The 21,551-nt window shown below is 36.5% G+C and overlaps 3 protein-coding genes across 5 annotated transcripts; 1 reads left to right on the forward strand and 2 right to left on the reverse strand.

The window, feature by feature from the left end:
• The first annotated feature begins 4,883 nt into the window (after positions 1–4,883).
• Positions 4,884–10,635, forward strand: LOC105140079 (Transcription elongation factor (TFIIS) family protein). Of its 2 annotated transcripts, XM_011046760.1 has the most exons (4): positions 4,884–5,171; positions 5,413–5,477; positions 7,010–9,555; positions 9,610–10,635. In XM_011046760.1, exons 3-4 carry the CDS (start codon positions 7,116–7,118, stop codon positions 10,182–10,184), a joined length of 3,015 nt encoding a protein of 1,004 aa, XP_011045062.1. In that variant the 5' UTR covers positions 4,884–5,171; positions 5,413–5,477; positions 7,010–7,115; the 3' UTR covers positions 10,185–10,635. The 2 variants fall into 2 exon arrangements, with proteins under 2 accessions (XP_011045062.1, XP_011045061.1); XM_011046759.1 differs by lacking the exon at positions 5,413–5,477.
• Positions 10,636–11,236: 601 nt separating this feature from the next.
• Positions 11,237–19,096, reverse strand: LOC105140080 (DEA(D/H)-box RNA helicase family protein). Of its 2 annotated transcripts, none has more exons than XM_011046762.1 (19): positions 18,690–19,096; positions 18,421–18,603; positions 18,268–18,336; positions 18,050–18,156; positions 17,872–17,950; positions 17,478–17,651; positions 16,944–17,092; positions 16,644–16,739; positions 16,149–16,251; positions 15,909–15,971; positions 15,524–15,585; positions 15,271–15,367; positions 14,105–14,223; positions 13,974–14,016; positions 13,629–13,730; positions 13,038–13,136; positions 12,848–12,931; positions 12,269–12,549; positions 11,237–11,684 (listed from the first exon to the last, which is right to left on the reverse strand). In XM_011046762.1, the coding sequence occupies exons 1-19, from the start codon at positions 19,089–19,091 to the stop codon at positions 11,669–11,671; spliced, it is 2,328 nt and encodes a 775-aa protein (XP_011045064.1). In that variant the 5' UTR covers positions 19,092–19,096; the 3' UTR covers positions 11,237–11,668. The 2 variants fall into 2 exon arrangements, with proteins under 2 accessions (XP_011045064.1, XP_011045063.1); XM_011046761.1 differs by having other exon boundaries at positions 13,038–13,139.
• A 1,036-nt stretch (positions 19,097–20,132) lies between these two features.
• LOC105140081 (uncharacterized) lies at positions 20,133–21,202 on the reverse strand. The gene has a single exon (XM_011046763.1). The coding sequence runs from the start codon at positions 21,097–21,099 to the stop codon at positions 20,662–20,664; it is 438 nt and encodes a 145-aa protein (XP_011045065.1). The 5' UTR covers positions 21,100–21,202; the 3' UTR covers positions 20,133–20,661.
• Positions 21,203–21,551: the final 349 nt, after the last annotated feature.

Raw genomic sequence — 21,551 nt, forward strand, 5'->3', positions numbered from 1 at the left:
TTTGAGTTTGATTGGTTAATGTTTATTCTGATTTGAAAAAAAAAAACAAAAAACATGGCCTTTTAAAGGTTATTGTAGATACAGGACACGCACGTCATCAAAAGAGTTTTGGGCCCTCAGAAGAAAGTTCATTGGGTCTACAATGTTGTCGGTATCAACAGAGTGGACTCTTGATTAGGGTTTTTTGAGAGATTCGGAACGTAGCTGAAGAATTCATCTCTTCGAGGATCCAATTGAGGAACCGGTGGATTTGAGATCTGCATGAGCTGACGAGCTGGAGTTGGGATGGGAATTGGGCCGCAGTCTAGTCTGGCGAGTGAGCTTCATACTCGTTCAAAATCAGGCCTTTTCCTCTTCTTATGCTCTTGGAGAATTGTAACGAGGATCAACGAGGCATGGACACTCAACTAGTTTCTGGAAACGAAAAACAATGATGATGTGAGGTTTGGAATTGAGATCAAGTGAAACTATCAAAATGATTAGGAGAATCGTGCCTTCTTTTTTTCGGGGCTCAACAATTAATAGGATCATATTTTTTAAAAAATAATTTGTATTTAAAAATACATTAAAATAATATATTTTTTTTATTTTTTTAAATTTATTTTTAACATTAAAATGAGTTAAAATCATCTAAAAACAATCAATTTGAAAAAAAAAAGAAGCAAACTTTCTTAAAAGTATTTTTAAAACATAAAAAAACAATTGGAGGAATTTTTTTATATATTCAAGGCAGATGGATTGGAACTTAGGGCTAATGAGTGGGATATGCACCTTCCCTTAATGTCTATTTCTAACTTGCATGTCAAATTAGATACATCAAGCAACCCATAATCAAATAAAAACAGGCTGAAATGACCCTATTGTCAATGAGTTGAAGCTTGACCGAACATCCTTGCAGCGTTGAGTTTTGAATATGATATGAGCTGGGAAAAAAAGAAGTTGCTTAATGATTATGTCGACATTGAGAATCGTTGACTGAAATAATCAGTTTTGACTTGGGATTCTAATAGCCTTCTAAGAGGACGTGATCAACCTATGATCTAGTGAATATCTTATTTGTGGGTTTGAAGTTTGAACAAGAGAACATTCTTCAGCGGCTCCCTGCCGATTTATCTCCCAATGTCGTCGAATTAACCACTAACCAATACTATTCTTTCTTTTTCTTTAAACCACATTATATTATTCTTGCAGTGAATAACGCGCTCCCTCGGGAGTCAAGATTCAAATAGATTGCATGTTTCGTGGTGTGTGCATATTGTTTTTGTTTCAATTGTTTAAAAATATATTAAAATGATATAAATATATATTAATTTAAAATTAAAAATATAATAAAATCAGAGTAGCATATACTTTCGAAGCTAAGTTAGCTATATTTCTTCAAAAAACAAGAAAGGTAGGTATTAAGCTTGAATATATTATTTTAAAACTCAGATTAATTTTGATTTGAATCCAGCTAATCCAAGTGGTGGATCAATTCAAATTAAAAAATAATTAATTTAATTAAAAATTTGAGTTGACCAATTTAATTCAATCAAAACTCTAATCTAATCAAAACTTAATTATTAAATTATTAATATTTTTTAAAAAAAAACCTAGAGGTAGTCAAAACCTATCCTCCTATCCCGTAATCCAAATTTTACTTTAATTCACTTCAAGTTGGATTTTAAATTTATAATGAATTCTTAAATCTTGCGTGACGCTCAGCACGTACACAAAAAAAGAAAAACTCTATTAGGTTTTATTATTATTATTATTATTGTGGTAAAAGATTTTAATATATGTTAAATCTAACATATCTATAAATCATACTACACTTAAAACTCCCTGCCCACATTAATGACAAAAAAGAAAAACCAAAATCCGAGTAAAAGAAAACGTTTATGATTAATAGAAAAAACAAAAAACTGATCCTGGAAACAAATAAAAAAGGGATATATACATATATATATATAAGAACTAGAACTATTATAAAACCCAAACAAGTTATGAACTCAAACCCTCATGTATTCAAATTGTTTGGTTTTGTGAGATATTTTAGGTAGTAGTTTCCATTAGGAGTCAAAAACAAACCCATTTAATCTCCATGCCTTTGCCCATATGATGACTTCACACGATACATTTAACTTCCTTGATATGATTTAGGTAATGTTGGTTACATGTATTTTTTATGAAATAATTTAATGATACATAACATGGCCTTTGCTATTTCCATGGATCCCACTTTGTTTTATGCCTTTCTGGCACCTTAGGACATGAATATGTTGTCCAACTAGCCTCGGAGAAGTGTGAGCTACATGAGCATCTTTAATTCACTACTCACCCCCTTTTATTTTCCTTTTTTTTTTTGGTTTATCAAGCAATACTTATTTCTTTTTCTCTTCATTTTTTTTTCTATAATAATAGCCTAGGTTTTCGGTTGGTTGTGTTTGTTTTTGTAATGAGAGATGTCTTTACTTGATTACATCTTCAAATGTTATTTGGTTATAAAAAAGAATTTGTAAAACTCTGTAAAGATTTAAATTATAAAAATATAAATTTATGATTTCTTAAATCAAAACTTAAAAATTATAACAATATTAAATACACACTAATTGCAATTGTGACTTGCAGAAAGGTGGAGCGACATGGAACGGAAGGAGCCACAGTGCTTGGCCAGCCCAGAATGAAGAAACAAAATATAAAGGTGTAATAATTAATCCTTGCTTATTTTCATAGCTACTTTTGTTGTCATTGTCTAGGTTAATGATCTTCAGATTTCACCTCACATACCTACTAAGTGGAAGGTCGTCTAATCTCTACCCTACCAAAATCCTGTCTGCAGAAACTAGATCCGTGCTTTGTGTCCTATAAAAAACTTAAATTAGTAGCCGGCATTCGATTCAGAGTCATCTCAACAGGCCAAAAAAAAGGTATTTTTCTCAAAGTGTTTCCCTTTTCTTGTTTTTTTTCGAGATACATATAGTTCTTCAATTTCTTTTTATTTAGTTATTACTGCACAAGTCAAATTTCACTTTTAATCCTTGAATATATCAGGACTCTAACTTTTAAACTTTAAACAAGTTAGGCTTTGAATTGACCGAGAGTCTCGAACCAATTTGTCAAGGTTGGTTTGAGTTTAATATGGCTGTTTTTATTTATTGTATTTTGTTTTTTTTAATAACCTTTTGTAATGGTTGACATTTTCTATATAAAAAAAGTACATGGATTAAGAAAACAAACTTGTTGGTGTCCAAATTCGAAGTGAAAGAGGCACATATCAATGTCAAACATGCTAGGTCAAGCATCTTGGGCCCTCAAATAGATGGATTTTCATTTTCACTCGACACATGGTGGGGCTTTCAAGTTTCACCAGCATTAGCATGCAGAGCACATGGAGTCCTTTGCTCGGTTTTCATGACCTTGGTGCACAAAATCCCCCCTCTTAACATCATCAATCGTGCAGACCACAAGTGACTGATAGAGGGACACAATTGACAGAGACAACGATGTGCCTCCTCTCAATTTTCTGCTTCTACACTTGTCCATTTCCTTTCCTCGGATCACATCATGCATAGCACACCCGATGTGAGTTGATGTTAGCAAGTTTACGTTAAAGTAGTATTTGGAATTGTTATTTTTAAAACATTTTTTTAAAAAAGAATTATTAAAATAATTTTTACTTTTATTTTTAATATTAACATGCTAAGACGGTCTAAAATCTTAAAAAAATAAAATAAAAATTTTGATAAAATTTTAAAAATATTTTTTAAATATAAAAATAAGCACACACTTAAACAACCTATTACCTTGAAAATTGATTAAAATAAAACAACACTTATCGTTATACTAAACTTCATTTTAGCCTTCAAAGTGTTATAATTTTCGCTTTCACTTCTATACTTAAAATTTTCCTGCTTCAACTTCATTATAGTACATAGAATAAAACAACACTTATCTCTAGAATAAACTATACCTGATCCTGTAGATTTTATAATGTTTTGTTTTGATTTCTATACTTCAAATTTTCTTACTTCAACTTCATTATGGTATCTAGAAATTTCTAACATGGCATTTGTCATTAGGGCATGACTATAACATCCAACATGGTATGTATACTTGTATATCAGAAGCAGCATGTTGATTTTACTGTGCAAGCTAGATAAAATATAGCTAATATTTAATTAAAAAATAACCAGTCACTCGTATTATCATCAAGCTTGTAGTAATGGATGTAGTTGTATAATTGCTCCCGTCAAATTGCTAAAAATGGCCAAATTTTTATCTTTTTTCTCGCCATTTCATCTTAAAATCACTATTTTAAGACCCTGAAATTAAAAAATAAAAAACAATTTTTTTTTTAAAAATAACACACCATTTGTGTTCTTATGATAAATAATTGTTGCTGTTAAATAGCTTAAAAGGGCCAAATAGAATATCCAATTTTTTTTCAAAATTTTTTTTCAAGCATTTATCTTTCTCTCACCCTCTCATCTTGAAATCACAAACAATTAATACTACTCTAAAACCCTTTAAAAAAAAAACAATAAAATTAAAAAAAACCATTTTTTATTTGTTGCAGTCAACTATTTAACAACAAAAGGCGTGTTGAACTTATTTCAACATTAAACATTAAAAACACCCAATTAAAACGTTGTAAAAATGAGATTAAAATATAGTTTAGTGGAGAGCTTACGTGTTGATAAAATGTATACAAAGGACATTCCGTATAAGAAATTAAAACAAGCTTCCATCGTCACCGGTTGACCAGACGAGCTGCCTGGCCCGGTCACTAATAAACCGGACCTGCTCGAAGACGTACGGTTCCATCGCACGCATCGCACGTGCATGTACCCAACTTTGAGCTAAAACCAACCAGAAAATTAAATAAAATAATTTTCAAAATTTAAAAGAAAAAACACAACCTCGAAGAACAACATGACTCTTCTGCCCTGTCCTCTCTCCTCTCTCTCTCAGTGGTAACCTCAAAGAGAACAGCAAGGCGAGGGTTTTATTTATGTTAGAAACCTTAGAAAATAAAGACAAAACACTTCCGTTTTAGGGAGAGAGAAAGTTAAAAGAGAGATAATTTTTTAGAGAGAGAAGCACACTAAAAAAGTTTGAGTCTTGGAGCTGTGTCACTCACCAGCTAGGGTTTTAATTTCATTTTCTCCTTGTATTAATTTATAATCAAGGTAAAAAACTCTTTTATCAATTTATTTTTGAAAATTTAATTGTTTTTCTTTTGTTTTTAATCCATTTCCATTTATGAGATTTATTGTTATTTAATTACATATCGATTAGCATTAATCAGGATAATCTTAATTTAGTTCACAAAACCTCCTTAAGTTTACTCCATATCTTTTAATATTAAGCAATAAAAAAAACCTAGGGTTTTCTTTTGATTTCTTCCATTTTTGGTGTTTTGAATTCTAGGGTTTGATCTTCTCTCATTGCTGTTACTGGGTTTTTGAAATGTCATGTCTGAAATTGATGGAAAAGTATGTTGTTTTCTATTGTTTCGAGCTGATTGTCATTGAAATTTGGTTTTTTTTCCTATTCAATGAGTGGGTTTTCATTTTATCGTTCCTTTCTCTGATTACGAGTCTATCGGTTTTGAAACGGTGTGTAATTGGTGGCTGCTTTGCAAAAGCTTTCTTTAGATAGTATTACTATTGGTTTTAGGGTTTGCCATGTTTTCCTGTTGTTGTTGCTTGTCATCAAGTTTATATACTGAATATTTTATGTTTTCTACATCAGTAGGTTTATGTGATCAGTTCTATCACTTGTGTTTTTATTGGAAATGCTGTTAGTGTGTTCTCTTTGCAAGTGTTGGTGAAGGGACTCCCGTATATGTTGAACATGATTCACCATCTGATCTGTGCACATGAAGCAAATTGCGATACAGCGGTGCTGGTCATAAAATTGTGTTTCTGTTATGCTTCATGAAATACATGCATACCACATGCTAGTTGTGGTGACATATGCCAAGCATAACATAAAGTATGCTAAGCATGTCATGCATTGAATTCTCTTTCCTGGTTAGGCATTTGAAAAAGGCTGGTCTGTGCCAAGGACATACGAAAGTAACCATGCGTGCTTTTCATAAAGCAATGATGAGTCGATCGATTTTGTGTAGTTCAGTGGTGTTTTACCTGTATGTTTGGATCTTATAAAATGTTTATTCGATGAATGTGTTTCTCGAAGTAAAAACAGTGCAAGAAAGTATCTCCTTAATAACCTTGTAATCTTTTGTTTTGTGCTAATTTTGGGTGCGCGATGAAAGAAGATAATGGTGCCTTACCTTTACAACTGCTATGCGCTTTCTGCTTATTGTTCTGATGCTCTGGTGTAAGTCTCCTAGTGTTGGGACAGTAACAAAATACTTATTTGGGAGTGGTGAGTGACCCAGCCCTACCAAATTCAGCATTAAAAATGGTCAACTGTTTTATTCCACCCTGCACAAACAACATCTATCAGTTTGAGATTCCAAATTCAAACTAATTATGTGATTTGCCATTATTTGTCCCATGATTACTAGTCTAAAACTTGTCAGATTCCATGCAATCTACCAGCCCCATGTTCTAGTGTACCATATAACCTGTGTTAGAGGAGGAGGCAAGTATTTGCTAAATTTGATAATGGAATTTATACTCAACATGGAAGGCCAATTAACTTTCCCTTTTTGTATTGTTGTTCTCAGTGGGTAACCATTTACCGTTTCTTTTACATCCCTGCTTCCATTCTCTATGAATAAGAGTATTTTGAGCCAAGGGTGAATTATCCTTGACACATGCTTTGGATGTCCTCGAATTTATATTATCTATTTTTTCTGGTTTCTACTTACACTGGATGTTCTGTAATGAGTGATTTAGCCCATGTCATGTGTTTATGTGGTTTTAGTTAGTCTTCGTTTAGTTTCTGTGTACATGTTTTTTAATGAGTTCTAATGTGAAGTACAATAAGTGTTTGTCAGCTAATATATACTGTCTCAAACTATCTGCTAAGGAATTCTATTTCATTTGTTTTGCAGGGAATTCTGCAAAAAGTTCTAAAAGCTACCGTGGCACTTGATGGAAAAAAGCAGATTATTATGCCACAGGGACTTCTTCAATGCTTGGAAGTGCATGTAATTCATTATGACTCTCGAAGATTTCTTTACACTGACTGAGATGAAGGATGGACTCACAGCCCCATCACGAGTCCATGAGTTGGTTGCTGTAATGATGAAGGAGAAATTTACTGTTGTGAAAAACATTGGAGATGCAACCAGGCAATGGGCAGCTGTTGCAAGCACAGTTGCTGCTACAGAGAATAAAGATTGTCTTGATCTTTTTATTAACTTAGATGGGCTGTTGTTTTTTGATAGATGGTTAAAGCTCGCACAGAAGTTCAGTAATGAAACAGGTGAAGGCTCTGTAGAAGAGTCAATTACTGCATTGTTAAGAGCGCTGGAAAAGCTGCAAATAGACAAGGAGAGGTCTATTACTTCAGGGGTCTGGGACACTGTTAATAATTTACTTGACCACAATAGTTCTCGGGTTCAGGATAGGGCAAGGGCACTGTTCAATAGCTGGAAGCCTGGTGAGGTTAGTGATGCAATTCACCATGATGTTCAGAGCGTTGGGGCATTTGATAATGTCGGAATGGAAGACAGTAACACTGGCAAAACTGAATGTGTTGTTCTTGATGTTCCCCTTTCAAACAGGAGGGCTGATGTAGAAAACAATGCTGCAGAACAAACCGGGGATGAAAGTTTGCAATCAAGAAGCTCAAATTGTCTTCCAGCAGAAAGCACCCAGGATGTACAAATTCAAACAAATGATTGTGATCATCAAAATTTAGACCATAGAAATTTGGAGAATAGAACACAAGATCCTCTCACCACCTCTGTGGATAGATCATTAGATCCCCGTTCCCCCTCTGTTGTGTCAACATCTGACCAGGAAAGCCCACCATTCAAAGAAAAATCCCAAGTGAGTAGTACTGTAGAAGGGGCTGCTTCTACTGAGACGCATAGTTTAGCAGTTCCAAAGGGACACACAGCTGAACCAGACTCAGAAGCTCCAAAGATGCTTACTGATAAATCAGCTGCCTCTAGTAACGTGGAAGCTGCAGTTATTTCCTTGAGTAATGTTGCTGGAAATGCTCAGGAACTTGTGACAGGATCGACTTTGCAAAATAATATTGACACCAAAGAGGATAATTGCTGTACTAGTGCATCTGCTGATGGGGCTGCACCTTTATCTACATCAAAGGCTGGGACAGATGAAGTGGAGAATAGAAATCAATGTCAAACACTGATGTTTAATTCTACTGCCAGAGATGGTGAATTTTCTCCTGACCCTTCACAGCACCTGTCTGGCAACAAGAGTGTGTTGGAAAAACTTGACAATTTAGGGAGTCTCTATCCACGGATGGAAGACATTGCCAGTGATGATGATAGAGAACATGGAAGTGATGGAGCTGAGGATAATTCTGATTTCTCTAAATCAACCACAGATAAACGGAGTCCAGATTTGATTGACAGAAAAAGATCTAATATTGAGCTTGAGTATGGCATGGTTGATGCTCTTGAAGTTGCTCGACAAGTTGCTCAAGAAGTGGAGAGAGAAGTAGATTTCAGAGAACAATCCTGTAGCTCATCTTCGGAGAAACTCATGGAAAGTGGTATTAAGCAGCCAGGTAGCCCAGACTCCATAAATGCAAAACAGGACCTATCCACTGAGATCCCTCCAGAAAATGTGCCAACCAGACAAAATCAGCCTTTTGAGACACATGCTGAACAAGAGGGGCGCATGATTGATTCAAATAATCTGGAAAATGAAGCAGAGAATGGCATGCATGACCCGGAGTTCTCTCAGGTTATTGAAGTGGCCCAAGAACCAGAAGTTAACACAGAGAGAGGTCTTTGTGATTTTGATCTGAATGAAGAAGTCTGTTCTGATGACATGGATGGCCCTGTGAATACCATCTCCACCCCAATTTCTGTTGTTTCAGCTTCAAGACCTGCAGCAGCTTCTGGATCACCTGTAGCCCCTTTGCGGTTTGAGGGGACTCTTGGATGGAGAGGTTCTGCAGCTACTAGTGCTTTTCGTCCAGCTTCCCCGCGCAAGACTTCTGATGGGGACAAGACACTTGAGACTGGGGGTAGCGGCAACAGTTCAAAACAAAGGCAGGTTTGCTTTGATATTGATCTCAATGTGGCTGGGGGTGGAGAGGAGAAGGTCATGGATTTGATTTCATCAAGACAAATGCCAGTCTCATCAGGCTTCCATTCTGGGGAATCTTCTTTGGAAGTGGGTTCAAGAAGACAAGAGAGACCCAACCTCGATTTAAATCGTACCAGCGATGATGGTGATGCTACACCGACAGATTTGAGATTGGAGGGACGGCTCTTTTACCAGTGGAATGGCCATCGCAGTCCATCTCCTGCTTTGTCATCGTCTTCAAGGCAGCCTTCAATGAGGAACTTTGATTTGAATGACAGTCCTTTCTTTCAGAACGACTCCTTGGATCAAGGGCTCTATCATAGCAAGACATCCCAAACTACAAGTGCTTATGGAGGACCTAAACCAGGTGATCCTGTTATTTCTATCATGGGTACTAGAGTAGAAGTGGCTCCTAAACCAGGTGATCCTGTTATTTCTATAATGGGTACTAGAGTAGAAGTGGGTAGTAGAATGGAAATTGACAGTAAGGGTTTTATTCCTCGGACTCCATCCATGCCAAATGGCAAGCCTCTGGAACATGCAATGGACGCTAATCTTACAAGAATGGGAGCTGTTTTGGGTATGGTCCCCTCTGTGTCATACACGCACTCTCCTGTTTTTGGGTTCAATGCACTGGCAACAGCACCTGCCATGCCCATCTCTTCGGCCATGTATGGCCCTACTGGCTCAATCCCTTATATGGTGGATTCAAGAGGAGCCCCTGTCATGCCTCAAATAATGGGCTCTTCACCAGCTGTTCCTCCTTATTCCCAGCAACCGTTCATCATGAGCATGAGCGGAGCACCCCTGGGTTTAAATGGTGCTGGGCGTACACGGCCTAGCTTTGACTTAAATTCTGGTTTTACGATGGAAGGGGGAAGCATAGGTGGTTTGCGGCAGCTACTCATGCCTGGCCAAGGCAGCTCACAGCCTTCTTCAAGCTCTGGGGTGGGTGGGAAAAGGAAGGAACCGGATACCGGGTGGGAACCAGCTTGATCTTTACAACATAAGCATCCTCAACCTTCACGGAGATAGAAACTTCCTCATTGTCAGCGTGCCGACTCCTGGAATCAGTTGATAAGTCTGATCAAGTTGGTTCATACTTGGATTGCAAACGATAATCCAGCATCCTAAGCTGATTGGCCTAAGTGAGGGAAGCAGAATAAAACCGGGGGCATTGTGAATGTAAAATGATTCATGAGATTAATAGCTGAAGCAGGATAAAAAAAGAAGATTAGGGTTTTTATTTGTTCTTCATTTTGGTTTAGTTTCTTACTTCTCTTTTCTGTGTTTTATAGAAGGCAATTGCAATCATAGAAACTTTGGTACATGTAGCTGTAATTTATCTTCGTCACATAGCACAGAAATTTAAAGGAACTAATTGTCTTTAGCTTCATTTTTTGAAGTTTCTTTTTCCTCTTTTTTTAATATATATATTTTCAAGTTCTCTTGTATAGAAGGGCGTATATTTAATTTCAGTAGTTTACTATTCCCTGTTTTGACGAACAGAATCGAAGGGTACGTGAATTCTTTGCTGATTTTCTATTGCAGAATGGTGCGTGCAGCTGAGGCCCAGATTAGTGAATTACATAAATCTCTTTATGAAGATCTGTGAAAGCCCCGAACGGATTGTGGAGGTGTCAACTTGCAGCGTTCTTGGAAGAAACAAACTAGCAGCTTCCGTTGATTAATCAAAGCCAAGCAACGCAATATTATGAGCTCAAAAAAAGAAAGCCCTCGAGGCCACAAATAGTTAAGACTCAAGGCACGCAGCAAGTTTAGTTCTCAGGGGTCGGTATAAGTCACAGTTTAGAAAGATGAACTAAAAATTTATTTTTTTTTTTTTTTTGTGAAAAAAAATAAATCAAAACAATGTTTTAATCAAAAAAGTAAATTTTTTTCTAAAAACAAATTAACGTATTGAGAAGCAAGTTTCGCCTATATCAGAACTAGTTGTGGACCCGTGGCCTAGAGACCTTGTAATTCCTGATCCCACGAAAACCCATTAAAAATTCAAATAGAAGAGCAGGTAATACTGACAATAAACCTTATTAACTGGCTGCTCGCTGGTATTTTTTTTTAGCAAGCATTTCCTGTATCATAAGGTTAGTTGAGTTCCATTGTATCAAAGATGATGATCAGGAAACCAAACTCAAATCAGGAGGAGCAGTTAGGCCCAGAGACCAATCGATACCACAAGGCAGCATAATAGATCAAAACTTTGTGGGCCAAATACCGACCCCGGAAAACATTTGTTATCAGGTCTCGAAACCCCCTAGTAATTATACAGGAAAAAAAACGGGATGGAAATTTAAAACATCGGGGGAGATAATGAACACGTCCTTTGCAAGGATGCTTTCACATGCGCACCATCATCGGTTACTGCCTGCCTCTTTTCCTCTAAAATCGGCAGCTAAAGGATAGAACCTTCATAATATAGAGGTAAATGACCACATAATTTGATGGCCGACCTGATAGTGCTACCTGCGCTTATACCTGAAAAAAGAAATTGGGTATCGATGAGTATCGAGTTCCAGTACTTGGAATGATCAAAAATGAATATTATTTTAATACTTGTAGGTAAAAAGTCTGAGAATATTATTCTGGAATGTCCTCTCTAAAGCAATCCATAACATCTAAAGTTCACTTTTTGAGAATCTCATCAATGCAAGTATCTTTGCTAGCATCGGGAAGTGGCAAATCAGAAATCTATCACTGAGATTACAGCTGCAGTAATAATGCATTATATGACAACGCAGGTAGCATTGCGTATTTTATGGTTGGGAATCTTAGGATGGTGTAAGCTCCAAGAGTACTTTCATTCACACAACATAGGGCTCCATGACATCACATACATAACGCTTGTGCAAATATTAGATATGTGGTAAACTATTTGTGAGTCGCCCTACAGTTAACTGCAAGAGATATTATGCTGCGGCTTAACCAAGACAATCTATTTATCTAGCCTGCGTTGATTGAGATATGTCTCCTGTAGCTTTGGTTCTATGCTATAAGACAGTATGTAGGAGTTCTAGAAACATAAAAGCCAAGAAAAGAAGAAATATTAAGCTGATTCATACCTTGATTTGCTTTTGAATGAATTCTTGGACTTCCTGTTTCCTGTTCCGCTACTTCTTCTCTTCTGCTTTTTCTCACTCATATCGCTCTGGAATAACTCCTGCATTTCTTCTGTCCTTGATTGAGTTCTTTCAGGAGGCTGCTTTGATTTCTTACTAGCCTTCTTCTGCACAATCTTGCCCGCATCCATTGCCTTCTTCACAGCCTTGGCTGCTTTTGCCCGCCGGTAACCCAGATCGACTAGTGATAGTCCAGTCTTTTCTTTCTTATTTTTTCCACTGCCCTGCAGTATGATACAAGCAACACATTTCACTTTGCAAGGAGCATAAAAGAAACTTTTGCAAGTATTAAATTGTTAGCATTGAAATACGTTGGCCTGGTTTAATGATCTTATGAAAACCTGAAAAGCACTGACAAATTGACATACAAATTGCCACCTCAAATCCTACTACAGAAACATCTTTGCACATATCTGCCTTATGGTTTGATATTAGCCATTCAAAATATCTAGTGCCATAGACAACAGAACAAGATTATATACATGCATGATATTTGCTCACAGAAAATGAGGGGACACATACTTCTGGTTTCTCTGTCAAATCTTCATCCTCTAGCATCTCTCTGGCTGCTTGTAATTTTCGACGCTTTTTACGGGGTAAATTTTTCTGTTCAGCAGAAATTACTTACGTTTGTGAGAATAATTTTTTTGAATCAGAAAATAATAGCATTAAATTGCAAAAACAAAAAAAACAAGACAAGAACAAAAATCACCTCACGCTCTCGCTTCCTCTTTTCCTTCATTTTAAGGTCTTCGGCTTGTTGGGCACTCATCACCTCATTTCCAGAACCTTTTTCTTTTTCAACTGATGACTGCTGCATGCAATTAAAGACACCATTTGATTAATAGGAGAAACTAACCTCATACTAAGATTGCTTCATATGAAGTGCTGAGAGTGAAACTGAAAGAGGTAAATCATTTAACACAGAAGGAAATAGCTATGGTCGTGTGTATTCTATCTATAGATAAGAATAGCATTATTGCTTAGGAGGCATACCTCCTCTAACATAAAAGACCATCTTCACATGATTTCCCTCCCCATAGAGGATAAAAGTATAAAAGGAGATTAAGAAAATATACTAAATGCATTATCCAGCCTTGCCATATGACAGCAGATAAAACCTAGCATTATTTATCAACACCTTCCAGAAATCATTTGTGTCTTCTTCTGAGTGGTTATGGTACTGGCAGATCTCAATGGCCAGAAAAATAAATTCAAATTCCAGCTTATGAACATCTGGGACAGATTTGTTTTGAACATACAAGGCATATAACATAAACAACCATGATAGTACATAAAACACCTTTGCTGCTTTTGCTGCGAGCATTTTCTCTCTCTCTGTTACAAACCAAGTCCTTTTGGGACGTGAAAAGATTTCATCCTTGTGTGCGATCATATTTTCCGCCTGCAAGAATCATAGAAGTGTATGAACTTAATCTAGTGCTTTCTCAGGTTAACAGTTTCCAAAGTCACAAAATACTTTTACACCAATAGTAAAGACTTTCAACGCAATGTGATGGCTAAAAAAAAGAAATACAAAATAAAAAATAGAAGACTAGTACTCAACTTATAACTATGGACTATGAAGTACACTATATCTCTGACAAGATCAACAGGCAAGAAGTCTAATTGGAGAAGGGTTAAATACCTTGGTTGCTTCCATTTCAGCTTTTCTTATTGCTCTCTCTTCCCTGCAATTAGTGAACATCAAAAACTTCAGCGTAAAATAAGAATTTTTTTTTATTTAAAATAACCACGAGAACATAATCCCATCAAGACCTCTCTTGTTGAAGAACATCAGCCACTTGATTTTCCATTTTCTCAATTATCTGAGACCACTTAATAATTGATTGCTCTGCAACAATACGGCTCCTCAACTTTGAACCAGCTCTCTTTGCCTGTTAAATGAGCAACACAAACAACATGGCCTCAGGGTGAGTCATATTCCACAACCACATTGGTGAAACTTCTACTTTTTATATTAGCAACTTCAAGCGGAACTAATGAAGAGTTGGACTATCTCCAAATTCTCCTTTCAAAAACCTACTTAAATGAGATCATATAGGATACGGCCTTATAATGAGAGAATCCATATATAATTTATATGATAAAATATTTAACTAATACTAAGGGATCTGCTTTCAAAATATAACATAATTGAACATTAAGAGCCTATATAACTAAAAACAGGATGTTTCATCCATGTCTTCATATTTTTATGTCAATTTAATACATTCCTTCCTACTGAAGCCTTGACTATTGTTCTGGGAATATATTCAATTTTCTAAGACGCAACACAATTTCTCACCCAAACTATTGTGACAGCTAAAAGGTAAATTTAAATTTTAGGACCCAGGAAATCCTGGAAAGCCAGTGTATTAAAGTGCAATTTGACATCTCCATGGCTATGAACGCACATGTTTCATCCATGTGTGTGTATTTTTATGTAAATTTAACCAATCATATTTAGTCCAGAAGCCATAAACACGCTTTAATACATTCCTTCCTACCAAAGCCTTGACTAATGTTCTGGGAATATATTCAATTTTCTCAGATGCAACAGTCTCTCACCCAAACTATTGTGACAGCTAAAAGGTTAATTTAAATTTTAGGACCCAGGAAATCCTAGAAAGCCAGTGTATGAAAGTGCAATTTGACATCTCCATGGCTTTGAAAGCATTCTCTTCTTAGGTATTTGGTGCCAAAAATCTACATGGTTTCTCCTACAAAACCAATACCAAACACCTTTCATACACTAAGAGACGTAATATCAGTATTGCTTGAGTGAATGGAATTAGCCAAGAAAGAATTACTATGCCAAATTAATGGTTCAAGATTAACAATATCCAGGAGAAGTGGCGGATGTAGACTGTTTATCTCCTGGGGTAAAATTAGCCAGAAAAGTTAAACCAGTCTTAGAAGATGAAAGGAAGAACATGGCTCACAATGGCTTTCAAAAGGGACCGATCATTATCTGTCACAAATGTAACTGCATATCCTTCTCTACCAGCTCTCGCAGTACGACCCACTCTGTGAATGTAACTGCACAGAGAAACAAAGATAGAGGTGATACCACAATGCACTGTGCTCATTCAACAACCCAAAAACAGCATTCAAATGTAGGATGACGAACAAATATTCAGAAAAAGAACAGGCCTGTCATAATCAAGCAACATCAGAAAAGAGTTCAGTATTTACCTAGTAAGGTCACGGGGACATGCATAGTTGATAACTGTCTGAACACCAATAATATCAAGTCCCTAAAAAAGGCAAGAAAAGGGTAAAAAGGTACACATTATATCATCCAACCTCCAAATCTATAGCAAATAAAAAGAACAAGGAAAACAAAGAGGTGAGCAAAAGAGCCAGATGCTGACATAGAGGCTGAATTCTCCCAAGTTCCAGCGAAAGAAATATTTGTAAATTATTCAATACTTTCCAATTCTTGAACACCCCAGTACAAAAAAAAAAAAAAAAAACCCCTTAAATCAACAAAATAAAACTAGAAAAGGGCTAAGAAGGTGATATTGATATAATAAAGCAATATGAAAAGGAATGTTTTAAGTCTCATGTTTCCACTCACTCGAGCAGCTACATCCGTTGCAATCAAAAAGTCGACTTCTTGCTTCCTGAAAAGTTCCAAAGCCTACAGAATGTAATCATGAATAAGTCCGGGAGGCAACTGAAGATCTAAAATTACCAAGCTAAGCACTATGCTATCCCCAGAGTTCTAACACTTTGGTAGCACAACAGGGAACAATATTCAGGCAACTGCAAAGACCCAAAACAAGCAAAACACAACTTCTCAAATTAAGCAACTCACATCAAGACGCTGGGCCTGTGTAAGATTTCCATGAAGCTCAGCAGCTTTAAAACCCGATAATCCAAACAAAATCTTCAACCTATGTGCAGCTTGCTTGGTTCCACTGCCAAAGGAAATTGAAATTGATCATTAAATTCATGTAACTGATAAGTCTAAATACAGGGAAGACATGCTTGATCTGTGGAAAGCTAAAGTTGCCAGTCAAACAGTATCAACTTTTGCCATGGTCCCCATGTCATAGACCCAGTTAGAAACAGTTGTTTGATTATTTTATTATTTTCATTTGCTCTATTGTGGAATTTTTAAAATCTGTTGGTGATTACAACAATAAAACAAATCCAAATTGCTGTTACTTCAACATTTCCATATGCGCGTCAGCAATACCACACGTCTAGATTCATTACATGATAATTATTGGCATTTAGATAAGCTATTTAAAAAAAATTCAGAAAACAGAGTTTCATGAAGAAAATGACAATATAATGTAATAGCAACCTGAAGATGATCGCTTTGGATGTAAAAGTTTTTGAGCACAATGCAAGGAGGACTGCCTCCTGGTTGACCTCACGCATCCTGCGTAGTCTAAGCACCCTGTGGAAGAGAACCATACTTCTTGGTTAGTTAAATCAAATTAACAGAGGGTATATCCAAAAATAAGTTGAAGGCCATTTTCCCATGATAACTTCAGTAAAAAATACACCCTTGCCAATACGCATCTGAGATACAGATGGCTAACACATTGTAGTCAATATGAAAGAAAAAGGAAATAAAAAATGCAGGGTCAGAATGACTCACTCCTCAGTCAATGCTGCTGGTCGTTTTGCAGATGGATCAGCAGAGAGACGCAGTGGTTTGGTTAGAGAAAGCTTTATAAGCTCATCAACTTCTTCAGTCATAGTAGCTGAAAATAGCATGGTCTGCCTCCTTTTGGGACAAAGTCGAACCTGCCAATAAACCAGGAACTGATTATAAAAGACTAAAAGCAGCAACAAGACCTTCAGTTGAAACTACATACAACTTACAACAACAAAATTGATTACTGAAATGCAGAAGCAACTAATGGCTTTTTTGTTCTATGTGTGCCCAACTCAGTGAGACCTAAAGTGATGTATTCCTAAATTTCAGTTAGCACAATTTTGATGTATTCGTAAATTTCAGTTAGCACAATTTTGTTAACTGTAGGAGATATGGATGCTGTTAATTCCTGGAGCAATGTTTTACGAGATCAACTGTGACTCTTGACAATTAAGCTTACTGACAAAACTATTAACAATGACAGAAAAGCCATCACAGATCTTATGTAATAAAACAAGAAGAGGTCAAAGGTACCAGCTCATGAATTTCAGCATTAAATCCAAGCTCCAGAAGTCGGTCTGCTTCATCAAGGATTAAAACTGCTAGATCATCCAAATCAACTGACATAGAATTGCGTAAATGATCTATCATGCGCCCTGGAGTAGCTACAACAATATCTGGCATTGATCTCAAGGCAGCTTCTTGCACCTAAACAACACTTACATCACTTCTGACTTGTTGATGAAAGAAGAACAAGGAATTCCCATTTTGCAAGTATATGATATCAAATTAATTGTGCACTTCCAACCGTGTCCAATCAAATAATAGGTGTTATCAAAAGCAACAAATTACAAAACACTGGTGTTATTCCATCACAAACCAAATGTGCATGTTTTCACACAGTTGAGTGAATTGAGAAGACAAATACCTTCGTAGAAAGCCCTCCAACAACCAAGCAACATCTTATATCCGTAAATTGTGCAATTTTCTCAATCATACTGTGAACCCTGCAACACATGCACCAAGTACAGAATCAAATTTGATCAAATATTTACAAATATGATACACACGCCTTTAATTAAAAAGATTAGCGCACAAGCACTCACTGAACCGCCAATTCTCTGGTAGGAGTTAGAATAAGGACTCTTATTGCTAGAATACGTTTTGGACGAAACAGTAATCTCTCCAAGGTTGGTAAGGCAAAAGCTGCTGTCTGTAAAATAAAACCATCCAGAATTAGTCCTCGCATTTCTATTCGATCAACTCATTTTTTCACTAAACACAAAATGCACCAATTTTTCAAGTTATTAACAAAAGCTCATACCTTCCCTGAACCCGTAATAGCACTCCCGCAAATATCACGCCCAGTGAGGGCCAACGGTATACAAGCCGCCTACAAACAATCCCTAAAATTCAATAACCTACACTCCAATGCAAGTAAATGTATGACAGTAAAAATTGAGGTGAAATTGGAAACCTGAATTGGAGTAGGCTTAGTATAACCTAAAGCCTCACAAGCTCGAAGCAGTGGCCGAGATAGATTAAGCTCCATAAACGAATTGGCATGGAAAGAAGTTCCTTCTGACGGCGCAAAAAATGACTTCCTTTCCTCTACATTAGTATCCTCATCACCGTCATCATCTTCCCCCTTATACTCTTCCTGGAAAAATTAAATAAAATAAATTACATGAAACCTATAAATTCCTTAATAAATGCAAGAAGTTAGTTAGTTGCTTGGTTACTTACTTGTTTGTCAGGTTCGGAATCCGAGGAACTAGCATCGTCAGCGTGTTCAGTTGAAGGAGTGGAGTGTTGTTGGCGAGCTCTTGAGATTTTGTCATCGATGGAAGTTGTGCTTCGACGAGCGTGTTCTTCGGCGACAGATTCGGAATAGGAAGCAAAGTCCCAAGGCGACTGCTTCTGCCGCCGTTTTGATGGTTTCTCTTCTTCTCCTTCTCCTTCCGCTTCTTCTTCCTCGTCTTCTAGTTCTTCTGCTTCTGATAATTCAACTTCTTCGTCGCTAGGAGGCTCAAATACGAAGCTTGGAGCCATTGATTTGACTGAGAAGAGGCAGGGAAGTTTGTGGTGGTTGCTTTTACAGAAAAGGGTTTTGTGCTGTTTGTTAAGGGTTTTGGAAGGAAGAGGCATTTTCCAGCCTTCTTTAGACGGTGTCGTTTCTCCTCCTTGTATAGTCAATTGAGGCCCAATTAAAAGATACTGGACTTTTTGAAATGGGTTAAACATTGTTATTTTTACTATCGACTATCAAGGGGTCCTTAGGATTTTTCTTGGGCTATAGGGCCCGGTTTACTGGGCTTATCCAGTGGGCCCATAATTCGGACTGGTTATTTTTACTATCAAGGGTCCGCATTTGATTCAAATTCGTGCTGTGCTTATTGATCTTCAATCATGTCCTCTTCAAATTCTTTAGATGATAACAGCAGGATTTGAAGTTCAAACCCAGATCGTCACCTTTTTTTTTTGGAAAAATTAGTTTCTTTTTTAGAATAAGGAAAATAATTGTTTCTTTTTTAGTTTGCTAGTAGTCAATAAAAAGTATTATTAAATATGGTTTAATCTAGCAAGTCAATTTGCCCCGACGTGAAAACTACTAATGTGAGTTAGATTTCGTATTAAATTAGGTTGGAGTTGACCTAATCAACCCGATAATTTAATCTATAACCCGCTCAATCTGGTTAGAATATGAATGAAATTTGATTTGATTTTTTTAAAATCTTAAAAAACATTATTTTACATGTATCCGGCTAAACGGCAAACCAGGTCGACGTATATACTACCCGTGATAAAAGAAGTGGATAAACCGGAAGTTAATGGAAAACGTTTTTTGGGCTACCAATTAATAGGGCTAATGAAAGACGTTGCATGGTATTGAAAGCAGAATAGATATGTTAATAAATGCCATTAAAACTAAGATATGATTCAATGAGAAAAAATTTAAAACCACAATAAATGTATAATGATGATAGTCTATTAGGGTGGTGATAGTTTTGGTAGTTAATTTTATTTTTTAAAGTGTTTTTTAATTAAAAATCATTAAATTAATGTTTTTTAGTGTTTTTTTTAATTTAAAATTGGCAAATGTGAAGAAAAAAACTAAAAAATCATTATACTTTAAAAAAAAAAAAAAAAAGCATGTGACAAACACCAGCTGCCATAGCCAATGGAGAGAAAGCAAAACTTCGCCAAAATTGAGATGCAAAGAAACCCAACCAAGCCACCGGCCCTGGAAATTCACTCCGAACGTTTTCTTTTCAGCTGAACAGTTCCCTTGTTTTGCTGCCACCAGTATCAAGTATCGACCGCCAAGCCTGGCTCTTCAGCAAATGCAACGGCTCAAAAATAAGTTGACGTGGCAAAGCTTGAAACAGTTACAAGAAAACAAAATGCATGTCTTATGAGACATTTTTATTTATACTCAAAAATAAAACACTCGTCACTCTTTTAACTTATCTATATGCACATTATTGTATCTCCTCCCTCTCTGGCAAACAAACAAACACCTCCTGAGTCACTCTTTCAAGGAAAAAGGCTCATACTCGACAGCAAGAACCACCAAAAACCAAGAAAGAGACTCTCTACCTGGCATTTTTAATCCCTTTTCTTTATTCTCGTTCTTCTTTTCGTACTTTTGTTATGGCGCTGTCTCTCAAAATCTGTCTTTTTTTTACAGAAAACCCGTATTGCTTGATAGTAATTGCTAACGCTGAGGAAGTCTAAACCGGACCTGAGAAGCCGGGGACCGGACAGCCACGCCGTGCCAGCAAATACCACCTTTGCACATCTCATGAACATTGACATGATCCCGTGAAATCGGATACGTGGCCTTACGAGAAATATCCCACGCCAGCGTCCCAGTCAATATCAAACCCACTACGATAGTAGACAGAATCAGCACGAATCCACCACTGAAGCTCCTTCCACAGACCAGCCCATAAACCTTAATTCCAGCTATCACCGCCACGTAGATCGTCGTTAAATTCCCTATCACCGCATCGCATAGCGCCATGACAGAGTACAGTACAGTTGCTTTTCTTGTGAATCTATAAAGGAGGGGAGGGGGGAAGAGGCAAGGAGTTGAGCTTATCTTGTGGCTGTTGGAAGGTAAAGTGGAAGGTATCAGTTTCTTGACGTGCATCCTCTAAAAGTAGCCAAAGAGATCGTACCACGTCCATTTCTTTGCTTTGAGATGGAGAAAACTTTAACGCGGCGCAAGATATTTTGGTATTTTTAATAAATTAAATATTTATTATTATTCTTTTGATAACGGCGTCTTGGTGGGTGTGGGGACTGCCATGACAGTGACGTTCTGTCTAATTGGTAATGAACCGAGTGAATACGAGCGATGGCCAGTTCCAAGGAGTTAGATTGTTATTTAAGAAGAGAATGCAGGGAATTTTTTTAATGCACCGGTCGTGTGAATAATTTGTCATGGTCGTGTTTATTTTTTATGGTTTTTAAAGTATTTTTAAAAATATATTAAAATAAATAATTTTATATTTTTTATATTAACACATTAAAATAATAAAAAAATATTAATTTGATTTTTAAAAAGTAAAAAAATAGAAAATTGTGGTGCAACTGCACTAT

This window comes from Populus euphratica, unplaced genomic scaffold (genome assembly GCF_000495115.2).
Source record: "Populus euphratica unplaced genomic scaffold, PopEup_1.0 scaffold98.1, whole genome shotgun sequence".
NCBI classification, from domain to species: domain Eukaryota; kingdom Viridiplantae; phylum Streptophyta; class Magnoliopsida; order Malpighiales; family Salicaceae; genus Populus; species Populus euphratica.